At 37.0% G+C, this 15,994-nt stretch overlaps 1 protein-coding gene across 15 annotated transcripts in view; it reads left to right on the top strand.

Moving 5' to 3' along the window:
• The window catches only part of ADD1 (adducin 1), a 59,555-nt gene extending 43,944 nt beyond the window's left edge, over positions 1-15,611 (top strand). For 4 of the 15 annotated variants that reach the window (XM_080590582.1, XM_080590574.1, XM_080590584.1 and 1 more), the window contains exons 11-16: positions 746-847; positions 2,413-2,502; positions 3,346-3,438; positions 9,052-9,208; positions 11,217-11,312; positions 15,139-15,611. In XM_080590582.1, coding sequence (XP_080446708.1) covers positions 746-847; positions 2,413-2,502; positions 3,346-3,438; positions 9,052-9,208; positions 11,217-11,312; positions 15,139-15,491 — 891 coding nt within the window. In that variant the 3' untranslated portion in view covers positions 15,492-15,611. Of the gene's footprint in view, positions 1-745; positions 848-2,412; positions 2,503-3,345; positions 3,439-9,051; positions 9,209-10,216; positions 11,149-11,216; positions 11,313-12,046; positions 12,081-15,138 lie in introns of those variants that run through there. The other 11 variants (XM_080590576.1, XM_080590588.1, XM_080590578.1 and 8 more) reach the window with 7 other exon arrangements.
• Positions 15,612-15,994: the final 383 nt, after the last annotated feature.

Here is a 15,994-nt window from a genome sequence, read left to right as displayed (position 1 = left end):
ACATTGCTTTTCATACTTCTGTCATCTTATGCTTTAAGTTCGCTTTGATGTTTGCTGAGTATCGGAGGATTGAATCAATGATCTCTCTGTCTCTCTTGTGCTATTTTGTAAAAAAAAAAAAACACCAAATGCAGCAAATGAACATGGCAGTAAACAGGGTTTTAGAACTCGTGACTTAGATCTTGCTCTACTTCTGTCTGGGTAAGGTATAGTGTCCTTTTTAAACAAACATGAACTCACTTTGAAAATTTTAAGGCCACTTTTATCAGAAATGACTAATCATACTGGAGTTTTCCTACTCCTGTATTAATGGAAATCTATTCATAAAGTGAGAAGTGTACTGTTGTTAGAAACATGGAACACTGCAGTTGTCAGTGTGGCCAAGTGCACAGAAAAAGCTTTAAGCCTTTTTTAGCCTTCATAACCTCTGAACTGCCCCTAGCTGTAGTTATTACATTGCGTTGGGTGGAAGTTATTTGCAAGTTGACTGGCTCTTTACTTTTTGTTGTTGTTGCTGCTAGCTTCGCTTAAGGGAACCACTGATATTTATAGATGTATCTGAAGGTACAGTTTATATTATTGAAGAAGCAACTTAAGTAGTTTTAGAAACAAATGGAAGAATGCAATCATTGGTTCAGTTCTCTGTTATGTATAATGCATGATCTACTCTGACGTGAATTTGCTGCTGTCAGTGTCCGTAGCCATTACAGCAATTCTGACTGTTCAACTGTTCTTGACGTTACAGTGGACTAAAGAGGATGGACATAGAACTGCCACCTCTGCTGTCCCTAACCTGTTTGTTCCATTGAACACTAATCCAAAGGAGGTCCAAGAAATGAGGAACAAGGTTTGTAATAGCAGTATTTTTTAAAATTTATTTATTTGTTTTGGTCATCGTTACATGAAGTAACATACTTCTGAAATAGCATACTTCTAATGAACTAACTTACTTCTCTGTAATGGAATTTGGGGGATTAGATAAGACAACTTTGGTATTGCCTCCCCCTTTATAACTAGATACTGAAACAGTTCCTAAATTTTCTGAACTCATCTTGGAAAAAGCTGGTATTGCTTGTCCACTATGTGAAGACTTCCTTTGTCATATGTTTTGTTACTGTCAGACCAGTTGCTGGATGCCTCTGAAACAACCACCACAGTGTTTATGGTAGTCATTTTATTCTCTAAAGCCACCCTTTTACATGAGTGATCTGTTTTGACTTCATGAGTTGAAATTGTGGCATAGATGAAGTCTACCAACCTATCTCTGTATTGTATTTTATTATATTACGATATGCTGTGATTGTTGCAAAAACTTTTTTGTCCTCTGGAACTGCATGTCATTCTCTTCGAAATGACCTAGCAAGTAATTTTCCAGTCTCCAAATTTCAGATCTTCTCGTCACCAGTCTTCCAATGAGAAAGCCTTGAATACATAGATTTTTTTTTCCACTTCATTTCTTTTAAAGTGTAAAATAAGCACCAGCATCTTGTTAATGCTTAACTTGTTCTTGTTTTTTTTGCTGACTTCTAACTCATGGCCATATGGAACACGGGAGTTAGCCATAATGCTATGTCACAGGAAAGTCTGTGTAGCGTTACTGACAGGAATACTAATTTGTGCTAAAAACTTGTATAAAGCTGACAGAGCTTTTGCTTTTCCTGACTCAGCAGTGTAAATTAATGGTCACTTGAAATGAGCAGTCTGGTGAAATTGCTGAGCACTTTCTTGGTGTTTGAAACACAAATATTGCTGTATTAAAAATGAATGAAGTGGCTAAAAGGAGAGAAGTAAAACTTTACAACTTTTTGCTTTTCTCATGACAATAAGGGCAGTAAATGACAACAAATATATTTTGAATTAGTTGTTAGGAATTTTTTGCCACTGCAGGATATCTAATTTAAATAGATAATACCTAGATTTAAATACCCATTTTCTGTTCCTGTCTTCAGTTTTCGAAGATCTGGGGGTATTTAGAATGCAAAAAAAGAAGTTTGAATACTCTCAGAAGAGTGTCAGTTTATGTGTAGGTAAATGTTTTTATGCCCTTCTAAAAATATGGGCCTGATTGGATGCAAAAATGGAATGTTATACAATGTTACAGTAAGCTCGGTAGGAAGATGAGATTGTGTTATAACAGACTAGTGACAGAAACCTATAAAGGACAGATTGGGTACAACAGACATAAAAATCAGCTCTGCAATTCTCTTCTTTCCTTGCTTTTTTCCACAAATTGGATTTGTCTGCTACCTGATCTCTACAGTTTTACTATAAGCCAGTACCAAAAAGTGAGGGACAGTACAGACTGGTTCACTCACCCTTTCAAATTAAAAAAAAAAAATGAAAAATTAACTACATTTTAAATTTTTTGTGTGTGTTGTTTATGTGACTGTATTCTGCTGCTTTCCTTTACAGATCCGGGAGCAAAACTTACAAGATATTAAAACTGCAGGCCCTCAGTCACAGGTTCTTTCTGGTGTAGTTGTGGACAGGAGTCTTGTACAGGTGAGAGTATAAAATGTCTAAAACCATTAGCTTAATCTGTGATGTCCTCTGCTTTCACCTAATGTGTTCCTATAAAATTATTCTTTAATTGGCAGAGGGTAACTGTTTATAAGGTAAGTCTTAGAGGTAACACTATTGTCTTTGCAAGAGTGCTCAGGATCAGAAATTTAAGAGGCTTCAGTCATGTAGCTTAAGCATGTCTGTGGAGGATGCTCCTTTTCTTTTTTTGTCTGAATGTAATGCATGAAATTCAGAAGGCTTATTTATATGGATTTAGATTCTTTTTCATAAGTAGTTGGGCTTTGTGATAGCTTTTTTTGTTTGTTTGTTTTCCAAGTTTATGTATCTGTTTAAGTATGAATACTGGCCACAGCAGGCTCACTGTGGGGCAGTGGTGTTGTGTGTTAAATATTATGATAATACATTTGAGGAGGAGTTTGCAGAAGAAAAACCTATTATACATCAATAAAACTTCAGAGCAGTATATCTGGATATACTACAGATACCAGCTATGAATCATAGCTCAAAATAAAGTACGACTTAGAGCTATGCAGTTATTCTGTTAAACACACCTGAAAGACTTTAAAGCTCTATATATCCGAGTGCTTTAACTGCCTCTGATATGCATTTTATGATACACTTTGAAAAGTTTAACAAGTTTTATCGTGACCATAGCATTACTTATGTTGGGGGTCATATTGTGTGCATGTCGATTCATTGTCATTGCAATTTTATCTACCAGTTACTGTTTCTCTGCATGTTTTTAGCAAGTGCATAATGCTCTTGGTTGATGTTTTAAAGCCCGGGCTCGGTTTGCTCTGTTTACTCAATTTACTGTTGCAGGATGCTCCCCTCTCAGACTGTACGGAATCTATTGAAGGGCTCGATCTCACAGAGCAGGCCTTTAGTCCCGCTAAATCTCTGTCTGTTAGAAAGGTACTGCCCTGTCATACTGCTCTAAATACTGTTGTTCACCCTTCATTTTACCTCTTCCTTACCCTGTGACCTCTTCCCTCTGTTAGTTAATGATTTGGCTATAAAAGAAAGAAAAAAATAGATGGATCTCCGAACTATGTATTTGTGATTATACAAGCAGTTAAATTACCCCGTTAAAGTATATTGTAAGGATTTTATCTTTTACCTTGTCTGTAGAAGCTGATGAGGAAACGCTTTTGATATTAAGCTGTTGATTAGGTTCTGCATGTAGTGGGTTTGTTTTCGTATGCTATTAATATTAAATTACTCTAATTTGAGATCCATCTGGAGTTAGCTTAATGTCAATTTAATTACATCAGTGTAATTCCGAAGATATCCACATGCTCAGCGTGTGCCATGTCACACTGTTAAGCTTTGATCCTGCATTTTGTTTCCTTAAAACTTCCTCCAATAAAGGTTGATCTACAAGATGACTGAGTAATGCCCCACACATCTAAAATGCATCGGCATACTTGTGCTTAATGCAATATACCTTAAATATAGAATAAACTCAAGAAATGCTTGTATGGTTGTCCTTTGAAGCTGAGTAAACAGGTACAGTTTGCATAGTGGAAACACTCTGTCCTTAGTTGGTTTTGTCTCCCAGGTTTTGGAGGAGTTTCTTAGAGGTGATCTAACACAAGCACAGTGCAAGCTGTGCTTGATAAGCATCACTGTCTGATCTGCTGCAATGTTTTATCTAACAGATTCTTAAATCTCTATGCCTAACATCTTATCAGAATAGTTTTCCCATCAAAAAACAGAATAATTTGATTTACATCATTGCTGCAAAACTCATGACTTTATAACATTTTCTAGTGTAATCAGTCGGTTTGTATTATTGGTAGATGCATCATACCGAGAATTCGATTAAGTTGTTTTTCAGATTACAGTTTTTTTTCCTCTCAGAATATTGATAAAACAACAGTATTATTTCCAGGTCTAAGAGCAAAAGTAAAACAAAAAATCTTCATGGTAGTGCCTGCCCCTTATTCGGGCAGCTTCTCTGCTTGATAACAATACCTTTTGAAGTGAAAATTATTTTTATGATAGGCATCCATTGGTTATCACAACAGTTTGTTTCATCAGGGACATGCGTGATATCTTTCCGGTATTACTTTTGAAAAATGGCATCATCTTTCTATAAAACTAGTCAAATATTTTAAATGGATTTTTGTACGTGTCAAGGAACCAACGAAAGGCCTAAAGGTTATGATACTGCCTAGTAGTGTAATGGCAGGGTTTAGACATCATTTGGATGTCTTTCTGCTTTGGGGTGTCATTAAAGTGCTTTCCTCCTGAAATACCATCTAAAATTATATCAGAATGTCAGTTACAGTAGAAGCGGCCAATTTCATTCTTTCTTATCTATGTATGTATTACGACCTGAATGTTTAATAAAGAATTTCCTGGTGGGGGTGGGATTTAGAAAGATGATGCTGAAATTTAGTTGCATATTGTAGAACAAAGGAAGTATAAGCAAAGTTACGATGCCCATGTAAACCTCACAAGGAATGAAGCTGTAAGGAGACCTATACACCAAGGACTTAAGGACTTCTAGGTACCAGATAATTAGAAGTCTTCAGTTGACAATTTCTTAGACACTCAATTACAATTAAAGTAAAAAAGTTCCATCTAATTGCAGTAAGTCTTAAAATGTATTATGTTTTCAACTAACATTGAGATTGTTATTAAATACTAATTCACACTATTTCAGATGGAAAAAATCCTATTTGTGTTTTGTATGCATGTAATGCTTTGAGTTTCTTGTGCCTATGCTGCATTAGTAAATTCTCCGTTTTGCCTTGTCATTTGCTTTTTCCATGTTCTGAGAAGTCCTGGCCATGTTGCAACACAAACTCCTTGTGCATCATGAAACTCTATTCATGTTACAGACTTGGTTAAGTAAGATTCTTTGCTGAACCAAGAGGGAATGCTTGTTATTTTTACTAATAACAATTCCGCAATCTGATTAAAATGTGTGTAAATTTTCATCAAGTGCAGGGGATTGCCCGTTTCGTGTCTATTCCTTCAAAATGAAAATTCTGTGGCTTTGCTCTTCATGAAAAGTCTCCAAGTTCTGCCCCAGAGGGAGGTGGCACTGTGTTTTAGTGGTGACTTTTACATGAACAGGCCTTTAAGAATCTTGGCTTTTTGGAGAAAGGCACTGCATTAACATCAGATTGTATTAAGTGTGATTTGTTAACTTTGAAGTTAGACAGCTATGAACATGCTGTCTGATCGAGAGAAATTGGCATGTATAAAGTGCTAATTCTGCTCTGTTGCTGAGAACAAGATGAAGTGCTTGCCTGTTGCATAATAGCCACCTCAGAGTAGGTTTGATTTTGTCTTTGAAAGCAAGATTTGGTGGAGAAATTGCAAAAAGACTTGGTAATCTAAAACTTCCAGGTAGGCTATGTGAACTTCCAAGGCTGGAATGAAGGTATATTGTATATCTTTAGCCATAATCGACTTTCCTTTCTTGGATTTCTTGGATCTTTCTGGGAGAGTGTGCTCCTACAGAATTCTTAGGAGTGAAAACATTCTGTTCTTGGATATAATTTATCTGCTGTTTCTTCTGGAGGAGAAAATGTTGATATTCAAATCTTTACACGAGCAATCAAACTTCTGTCATGGAAAATAATACTCGAATCAGCATAATTCAGATTAATTCACTACAACACTAATTTTCTGCATGTCATCCTTTGTTGCCTTGCTTGATGTGAAAGAGTTCCAGGCCCTCTATATGGAAATCTATTCCTTCTCTACAGGCTCTTCTAATGTTGGAAGCAACTCCAGACCAATTTTCTTGTTCAGTTTTTCTGAATGTTCATAGGAATCTCCAAATAACATGGACAGGCTGATAGCTCTGCAAAGTCTGTCTACTTCAGTGTCACATTTGAAGATCTAAAATATGTCTTCTGTTATCAGATAGTCCTTTGTATTCCCTTTCCTTCTCTCTTGTTGGTCTCTTAGCTTTCTGTTGTATGTTTTTATTAATATTCTTGGAAGACTGCTCTGTAGCCAATTCGTGAAGTAATGCATCCCTTCTACTTGGATTTAGTGATGTGCATTGCAAAACTTACTAAGTTACTGCACGGATTTACTTTCTCTATTAAATTGAGTTCTCTACTCTTTCAATTTTCATTTCTGGCATTTGAACTGATCATATATTGTTGATAACTGATCAAAACTGGATGAGTTAATCTGAAAACATTTTAGCAGATGATGCCTTTCCTGGTGTCTTACCTAATTCTGCTTTTAGAATCCAAAACCACAAGTGCTCTTCCTTCACCATGCGTTATCTAATTTCTGTTGTTGCCTGATCTTTTCCAGTATTATTTCTCTTGGTTACTCAGTTAGTACAAATACTGTTGGCATTGTATTTTTTTTAAGCGAAAGTGACAAACTCAATGTGCTGCTTTTATTCCCAGCAGTTAAAAAAAAAAAAAAAAAGCATTTAAAGAAGAATAGACAATACCAGTGTATTGATCATCTTGCAGCAAGGTGCACATCTTGCTGTTTGTTGTTACTACTCAATCAATAGGCATGCAGTAAAACTTGGTTTCATGTGAGAGCTTCTTCTACCCAGTCATTTTGGGTTTGGGTTTATCTTGCAGACTAGATTCAAAGACTTTTGAATGTTTGAGGGATACCAGCGTGCACTGTGTGTCTTGTTCCTTCTCTGTTGGCTTTTTTAATCTTAGAAAGCTCTAGAAACTTAATGCCTGAGATCGGTGCTTTACAAGCCCATTACTTACCACTGAGTGTCATGGTTAAATCTATGTACGTAGTTTGGAGGGTGGGCAAGAAATAAGGGGGGAAATCTAAAATTACCATGGGCACCAATTTTCAGCCGCTATTGAAAGCTCAGACCTGTTTTGAGGGATGCTTTATGATTTTGACAAAACAGTTAAGATTTGTACAGATGATGATGTTCTGTGACTTTAATGTGTTACCCTGTGATAAAAGCCATAGCTATCAAGTATGTTTTTTTTTTCCCCTGGTATTAAGAGAGCTGGTGCTTAATGAAATGCGTTGAGAACAGGCTTTTGACATTCTACTAATACTGTGTGTCTGAGACAAGAGTTCTTCCCCTCATTTTATGGAGTAAGGGAGGCAATTTGTAATATTTTGTTTCTCTCCTGCTGTTACCTTCAGGATCTTACAGCGGAGAGTTGTTATGCTGTTTGTTCTTCCATACTTCTTACTGGCTGACATTTGCTTTCTGAAGAGAAGCATGAATTCTGCCAACCAGCTGTGCTTATTTCCCTGGGTTGTACCACACCACATTTCTGGAGCTCTCCACGAGGCTTTCAGAAATACCTAGCTGTTCTTGTCTAGCACCTTTTTGGTACTGACAGTTTGTCCTAAGTGCGGTTAGCATCCTGAGGAGTTCTCTGCCTCATTTCACCTTCAGTTCTGCAGTAAAGATCTCGTGCTTGTCCATTAAGTGTGGACATGGAATGCGCGTTTCTTCTTTCAGGTGCTATTTAGTTTTGAACTCTGCGTTCTAATGATTTAAGTATTGATACAAATAACATTTGAATGTGAAAGTGACTTAAGCAAATCAGCCCATGCTTCTTTGGTAATGGAATTCAGGTACCTCTTTTCAATAACAAAGACGATTCAGGCTTCACAAGGACAGGAGGCACAGACCGCATGTCAGTCATTTCCAAACTAGTACCAAATAAACGAGACTAAGCATTTGTCTTTTCAGTGGATATACGCAAAACAAGTCACCTGAAAGATACAACAGCTACCCAGGCAAGCATCTTCTGTACCTGAGATGACGAAAAGCCAATGGCTTTAGTCTTTGCTGTATGGTTAGAGAAGACAAATGTAAAACCGTTCTATTAGAGAATCTCTGATGCAGCTGCTTTTGTCCATTATAATTTATTGTACATAGAATTGCTAACATTTTATTTTCGTTGGTATAACATTTTATGTGGCTTTTATGACCAATGTTATAGATGTAAATATGCTAACTCATAAAAATGACAGTTAAGCTTAGTTACTTAAAAATTGCTTGTAGTTAAGTTAATCTGGTGTACGCAGAACACTTACAAGATGGCTTTTTACTCTAACATCTGTTAGATGTTATGTAGTAGCTAGCAGAAATGGCTTTTCTCTTATTTAAAAAATAAAAACCAACCTATGAGCTGAGTCCTGTTAACTTCTACAGGTATTTTGTACCCAGATTGCCATGCAATTGGGCCTAGTATCCTGCTTCTTTTGTGGGGAGAAAAAGAAACACGATACTTCTGTGAATTCAGCTAGACTGGCTGCTGTTTGATTTACTGCTTTAATGGTGGATAGTCCCTGGTGGAAACACTGATGTGTCTGTAAGAGTAATTGATGAGACCTATTTTCTCCTTAATATTAACCTGATGTAGATTTAAAACTAAATTCTACTATAGGAGTTTTTTTAATTACTAATCTAAAAGAAAATAAGTGTAACATTTTTCAGGATATCTTTTTGTTTTGTTTTCAGTTGCTTTGTAGCCGCTGTACTTCTCAGGGTTCCGCGAATTACTGCTGAGTTGCAGATGTATCTTAATTTTCTTTTGTCAGGGCGAACTGGTGACTGCATCAAAGGCAATAATTGAGAAAGAATATCAACCAAAAGTCATAGTGAGCACAACAGGACCAAATCCCTTCAATAAACTCACTGATCGAGAACTGGAAGAATACCGCAAAGAAGTAGAAAGAAAGCAGAAGGGACCAGAAGGTTGGTTTGTCTGTGCATTGTTTTTTTCTGTAATAGACTTCAATAAAAGCAAGCATGTTACTAAATTGGAATGTGGGTTACCTGCAAAGGCCGTAGGTTATTTTGCTTGTGTTCCAGTTTCTTCCAATGTGAATTAGGAATTTGACAGGAATGTTGGAGATAGGGAGGGCAATCCAAGTGCTGTAGAGTATTCTGTAAAATGCATTGAGTTAATTTGAAAAAAATATCCTGAGGTGTTCAGTGTGGCCAGTTAATGCTCCTATTAGGAAGCTGAAAGCTTAAAGCTTCAGTCATAAAAGTGTTTAGGTACTGCAGAGTATCCCAGGTTGTTCTGCTGTGTTTCCCTTAGCACTAGAGATCATCTAGGGTAAGAGAGAGATGTTGCTTTTTAGTAACAAAACTGCAGTTTTCTAACTCACTGAAACCTCTGGATTTGAGAACTTTGGGAAGATAACAAAATTTGATTGCTACTTGGAAATGGCACATCAGGGAGACTTCCCAAGAAAAAGACTTTCTAAATTATCATAGAATTAGGAGAGAATCTCTGTAAAATGAGATGACTGCATCTGAAGTAGTTATCCTGCCCTACTTCTGTAAAGTTTTACAGGATAATACTTCCTACACTTCTAATTCATCTGTGGTTAAGGTTTGAATTGAATGGTGCGGGAACTGTATGATGCTGGAACTAGAAGTGCAGTTTCTTTTGCACTGTGTGCTCCCTGCTGCTGCTTCTTGATAAGCCAATGTAGGAACCACTGGAGACTGTATATGTTCAGTTACACAAGTATTGGAGTGTCTGGGGGACTGGGATACTGTGCTGTCATGCCTGTATAACTGCATACCGTTATTCTCTCGGTAACATTGCTACATCCTTCTTAGATAAGATAGCAAAAAATGGAGAGACTGTGTTAGTGAGACAGACTCCAGCTGGGGAACAGAGTGCTTTGCTTAGAAATCAGAACATCAGTGAGCAAAACACTTCTCATAAAAAATCTCTGGATTTGAAAGGCAGGTCAAAAACCTTTCAAGGAACAGATATGAAGACTTTACAGGATCGTGACGCATCATCAGTGTCTAAATCTTTAGATAACACTCAGTTTGCTGCTGCACGGGTTTCTTGTCAGACCATGCAGCCAGTCATCACACATCTTAACCAAGAAGAGCCAGCTGGGCAGAAGTCCTCCCAAAAGGAATTTCATACTGCAGTGATCAAAGCGTTAAGGTCCAATCCCGACCTTTTGACTGAGGCCTCAGAATATGGTACAGTTGCACTTGCGATCTAAGGAACAAACTCTGTCTTCATCGTTTGGAGATTCTGTCAGTTGACTCCTATCTGTGGGACTGATTTCACTGTTTAATTGTCTAGGTGAACTGTCTGGAACAATGATTCTGTGTTGTTCCTGATGTATGGTGTACCCTATTAATTATTCCTTTGCATCTAGGGCTATTTAAACCTGGAAGCAAGGGGGACCCTCCTTACTAATAGCAAATATGCAAACCACTGTGAAATCTGTTTTGAATCATTCAATTACTGCATGTTTCTCTGATCAGCTGTGCAGTCTTTCATTCTTTTCTTTTTGTATGCAATTTTATTTACCCTGAATTTCAGTAAAACAATTCAAAGCAAGCAAAAGAGCATTAGCTTGTGTTGGTCTGATAGCACACACCCCTCCCCCCATTTATTTGTATCTTCCTTTTGATTTTTTCTCTCAACTTTTCTTAGGACTATATTCTGTCCTAGCTCATAAACCATTATATTATTCATATACTTTTAGTTATAAAAACAAAAAATACAGAACAGCACAACTGTGACTTGAACGGTGTTGTTAATACCAAGCTGTCACTTAAATTTCTTTTGCTTGTTTTGATATTATTTAATACCCTGGCAGACTTTTGATTCAGAAAAATGTGTTTAGATTTCTTGTGTTTGAAGCAAAAGGACACTTGTCTTTTCCCATGCTGAAGCATTTTGTCCGCCTCTTTAATTTCTGTTTGTCTACATCTGCAGAACCTTCAGAAGATGGCAGACAACAGAAAGAGCGAAGTCCCCCTGATCACACTTCAGCGCGCACTCCTCCCAGCACACCAATTAAAGTAGAGGAAGGTATGTTCTTCTGATTTGGGGGCCAGGGGAAGCCAGTAACTGCATCATTAGTGACTGACGCATGAAAATATATGTACTAGTATCTAATAAAGGTAAATTATTTCTTGTATTCTATTTTTATACTACCTAAAATATACCACTCTGAACTGCGTGATAGGAGTTCTGTTTACAATAATAAAGAAGTGTGCATTAATATAAAGACAAATTTTCATCTCTTCAGAATTGCCTTGTCATCTCTTGGTGTTTCTCAACTGATTTACTTGTTTGTGCACTTTATGCAAGAAAGACTTGCCCTTATGAAATGAAATGTCTGATGGTGAAACATACTAATTAGTTGCTTTGGTAAATCTCCTTCACTGATTGCACATTTCTTAAACATTATTGTACTTGGATTACACCTCAGTAAATGTTTACCAACTCAATTTCAATCTTAGTTTCATTGTTTGCTAACCTGACATGGTAATTTTGACTGAAATGAGACAGGGCTGGGAGAGTCTATGATTTCCTCAAAAGAAAAAAAAAATCTTGAACAGGTGTAATCTAATTTTTGTCTTGTTTCCTTTACCTCGTACATTGGATTATCACTCGTCTGTTAGTCTTCCATTCACTACTTCATCTCATTCTGTTTCTATAAGAATGGTTGCAACCATTCTTCTAATTTAACACAATGGCTGTGATGAATGCATAGATTCTCTATTTGTGCTTTTTTCTTCTTGTGGCTGCGTTACAAACAGGAGATGGATATGCTAAAGAGTACCTGTTACCATAGTAAGTATCATTCCATACTCTGACCTGCTTATGTGCTTTGCTTCACTCTTGCTTCTTTGTTTACTAATTTTTCTGTTGTATTGCGCTTTTTAAAAGGCAGGCTTTTTCAGTTGAGACACTGATTCCCGTAGTTCTTGATTTCATGAAACTCTAGGTAGTTACAGATTATATGTTAAAATGCCCTCCCCCTTTGAAAGAGACTGCAGAAGTGACATTGTGTGTTTCCATATCTGTGTCTGACTCCTTATAGTTTCAAAAGGAATAGTCTGAAGTTGTCCTTCAGCTATAGCTGAAACAGGTCTGGGAGTTTCTGCCCCAACAGTTTGCCGCTGCCTGCATGGTTTATACTTGGTGATGAAAGTTCCTAATCTATTCCAGTTCAAAAATGGTACCAGTGATGTAGATCTGAACTAATCCAGCACACACCTACACGGAAGTGGAAATGGAATTAATCCTGTTACATGTAAGCTGTAGGGAAACTCAAATTCCAGCCAAGGAGTGACAGCGAGTACTTGGTGGCAGCAACTTCCGCAGCTGTTTCAGCCAGATCTGCAGGGCTACATCAGATTATACTTTAAAGTAATAAGGATGTTTGGCCCACTCCATTTGTACGTCCTGTTGTATCCGAAAGCCAGTGTTTTTGTCGTAGATATAAACATCAGATTACGTCATAAACAACTGTGATAATACTAATAAGGTTCTAAAATCTGAAAATTCTTCTATGCTGAAAACTCTGTTCCACAAACTCATATGGGTATAAACTTGACAGGACAAACATACAATGCTTACCTTAGAGACTTGAGTAGTTGAAAATGCACATCATGACAACTCTGACTGGCAGGAGTTCTGCTGAATGACTGTTCTCTGTATACAACCACCTCTCAGTTTTTTTCCTCATATTCTTTCTGTTAAAGTGTAGCTAAGTCAGAAGTGTTTTATGTTTGAGTTATAGCCTAGTTTGTATGTTTGTCCATATGTTTGTTTAAAAAACAAGCAAGTAAAAAAAATATAAACCTTTATTTTCGTAAATAATGTTAATTGTAAACACAAGTATTAATGTTACTTTTCAAAGCTCTCTTATGCCACAATATGTTTTATATACATATATATGAAGGGAGAGCATGGATGTAGACTTGATTATTCTGAAGGGAGGAAAAAAAACAGCATGAAACTGTCTGAGGTACTGTTGAATTCTTAAACTGTAAATAGTTTTTTTTGCAGCAAGATATAATTTGAAACCTTCTGGGCTACATTACGGAATTCCATCAAGTAAAATAACAAGCCTTTTACATATTGTATGCTTTTTAGTCTAATATAGAGTTCATTAATCTCCCTAACTCTGTAAAATACTGCTCTTTGTGAGCTAGATAAACAGACTTTTGTTCCATTCTGTCTTAATGTTAATCTCTTTAGTAGAGAAGAAGGTAATTTGACAAACTGGGAAGGGTTACAGTAAGTTTAAAATAAACTTGTTTTAAAATAATAGTAATAAATCTGACCAACAGACAAATACGGTGCCTGTTCTAAAACCAACCCTGCTAATGTTCTCAATTAATTCCTGAAAAAGTAAAATCCAAACCAAAAAGAGTGTAGTGGTAGTGAAGAGCTGTAGGTAGTACTTGTTATGTGTATATATATGATGGACATTTGTACTGGTTAATCTAGAGCTTCAGGAGGCAGCTCGTAATGTATATAATTGCTTTCTCTTTTTTACTGTTTTAAATCCTGCCTGCATTATAACTTTAAAACTTCTAACTTGTGCATTCTGTGTGTTTGGAACTGAATACTAGTGTGTTTTGTTTATTTAACATATTAGATGTTTGTGGTGCTCTAGGCAGAACATGTTGGTTTCCTACCAGGTATTCACAGAACAGCCCTGTAAAGATATTACAGGATAGTAAGTCCCATGTGGCAGAAATAAAGTCACTGTCCTCTCTGTAAGAAAAATTGGGAAGTATCCAGTATTTTCTCTAAGTTCTTGTGAAAGCCGTCAGTGTTTTGGAGGAAAAAAAAAGATTTTAACTTTTAAAAGGGGAAAACATAGATGCCAAACATAGATGCCTTTCTTTTGTGCCTAACAGTGAGTATGGCCTGGATTTTGTTCTAAATTCCTCCTTACGTAACATCAGTGGAGATGTATTTGACACAGCTAAGGAGATACTTCTCAGCTTCAGTGCAGTGTTGAAAAATGCGGGGAACTTGAAAAGTGATCGTTGTTGTGTATGTATGCACAAAAGAGCTTTCAACAGAACATCTCTAAAGCATAGTGGTGAATGAGAAGGGTGTTACAATTTGAGAGTAGTGGTAAAATTCACCTTTGGACATTAAGTTGCCACTGAATTTTTGATGGTCCATTTTTCTGGGGTGAGATTTGCTGTATTGCATAACCTGCTGAGCTTATTTAATTTGATAAACTACATTGATTTTACTTATAAGAATCCGTAATATATATTCATATATCTTGCAAAAGAAGTGAAGCCTTTGTGATGGGAAATGATATTCAGAAACCACGTGTGTTAGACCTCATGCAAGAACATTATGGAAATCCATGTTTTGCAATTAAAAATTGGCAAGCCAATGGTTTAGAAATGAATGGATTTGCATATATCAGCTACAAATCAGCACCTTCTTTTAAACCTGCTGGGATAAAACTGAAAAATTAATCAAGATTCTGAATGCCATGGTGCTCTCTTCAATGCCAATGAAAACTGTAGGTTTAATTCCTGCTTACTCTACTAAGATCTCACGTTGCCTGCAAGTGATACACACTAAACATAAGAGAAATCTAAACAGTTGCTTTCTCGCTGGCTTACACCCACAGAATGGAATTGAGCTTTCTCTCTTCTGTGGTAAGAATCCCAAAAACAAACAAAACTTCTGAATATCTTATTTCTATCTCTGCTGAAAGCTAAAGAAGGATAGACCTATTACAAAGGCTTTTATGCAAAGTAAATATGTTAGTTTATTTTATAGAGTGCACTTACCATCGACTTGCTTGGCTCTCCCTGCCCGAGGGACACGAGTAAACTAACTGGGTCATTATCTGTCCGTCCATTAGAGACACAGCAGGACCAGACTTACAAAGATGACAGTGATGCTGCAACTTTCAAGCAAACCCTCCCAGATCTCACCCCTGACGAGCCTTCAGAAGCACTCAGCTTCCCTCCCTTAGGAAAGGAGGAAGGGAGATGTGATGAGGAAGTGCCCAAAAGCCAAACGGAATCACCTGCAGTGGAAAATAAGGAACCCCAGTCTCAACCTGCTGAAGAGCCCATAACACCGACAGCTGAGGAGGGGACAGCAGCTGATGCAGGTAGTGATGAATCTCCAGGAAAGTCCCCATCAAAAAAGAAAAAGAAGTTTCGCACTCCTTCCTTCCTGAAGAAGAGTAAAAAGAAGAGTGACTCCTAAAGGCCAAACACACTGCAGAAACACTGTCATATTTTAAAATTCATTAACCACTAGAATGTACCAGATTGTACTGAGTGTTTTGTCTTATTATGTAAATGAATGCAACAAGTAATCCAACCAGCCCCTCGAGTTATGGCTTGATTGTTTAAGGTTATAACCAGAAATTAACATCTGAAAAGGTGCTAATCCTGTGTTTTCAGCAGCTACCGCAGATCTGATCCCTACTTTCTAATCAAATACCAATGATTTCCACGCAGAAGTCATTGAATCACTATTTATACTTCAAAGCCCCCACCGCTTTACAGGAGAAAAAGTTTTCACAATTAAAAATGCAACACAAATTGCTTACCACAAGAAGCTTTCTCTTTAAATATTCTGCTCAGAGTCCCAAGTAAATTTCTTCTTAAATGTTGACTTCTAGAGAGGATGCTTTTGCAGTGGTGTTTTCAAGGGGATGTCTTGAACTGACACGTAGGCTTCTGCAATCTTGTGATTACAGATCA

The sequence above is a fragment of the Anser brachyrhynchus genome (assembly GCF_964034855.1).
Source record: "Anser brachyrhynchus genome assembly, chromosome: 4".
Classification (NCBI taxonomy): domain Eukaryota; kingdom Metazoa; phylum Chordata; class Aves; order Anseriformes; family Anatidae; genus Anser; species Anser brachyrhynchus.
Note: the sequence above shows the minus strand (reverse complement) of the source record. Positions and strands in the feature narration are given on the sequence as shown.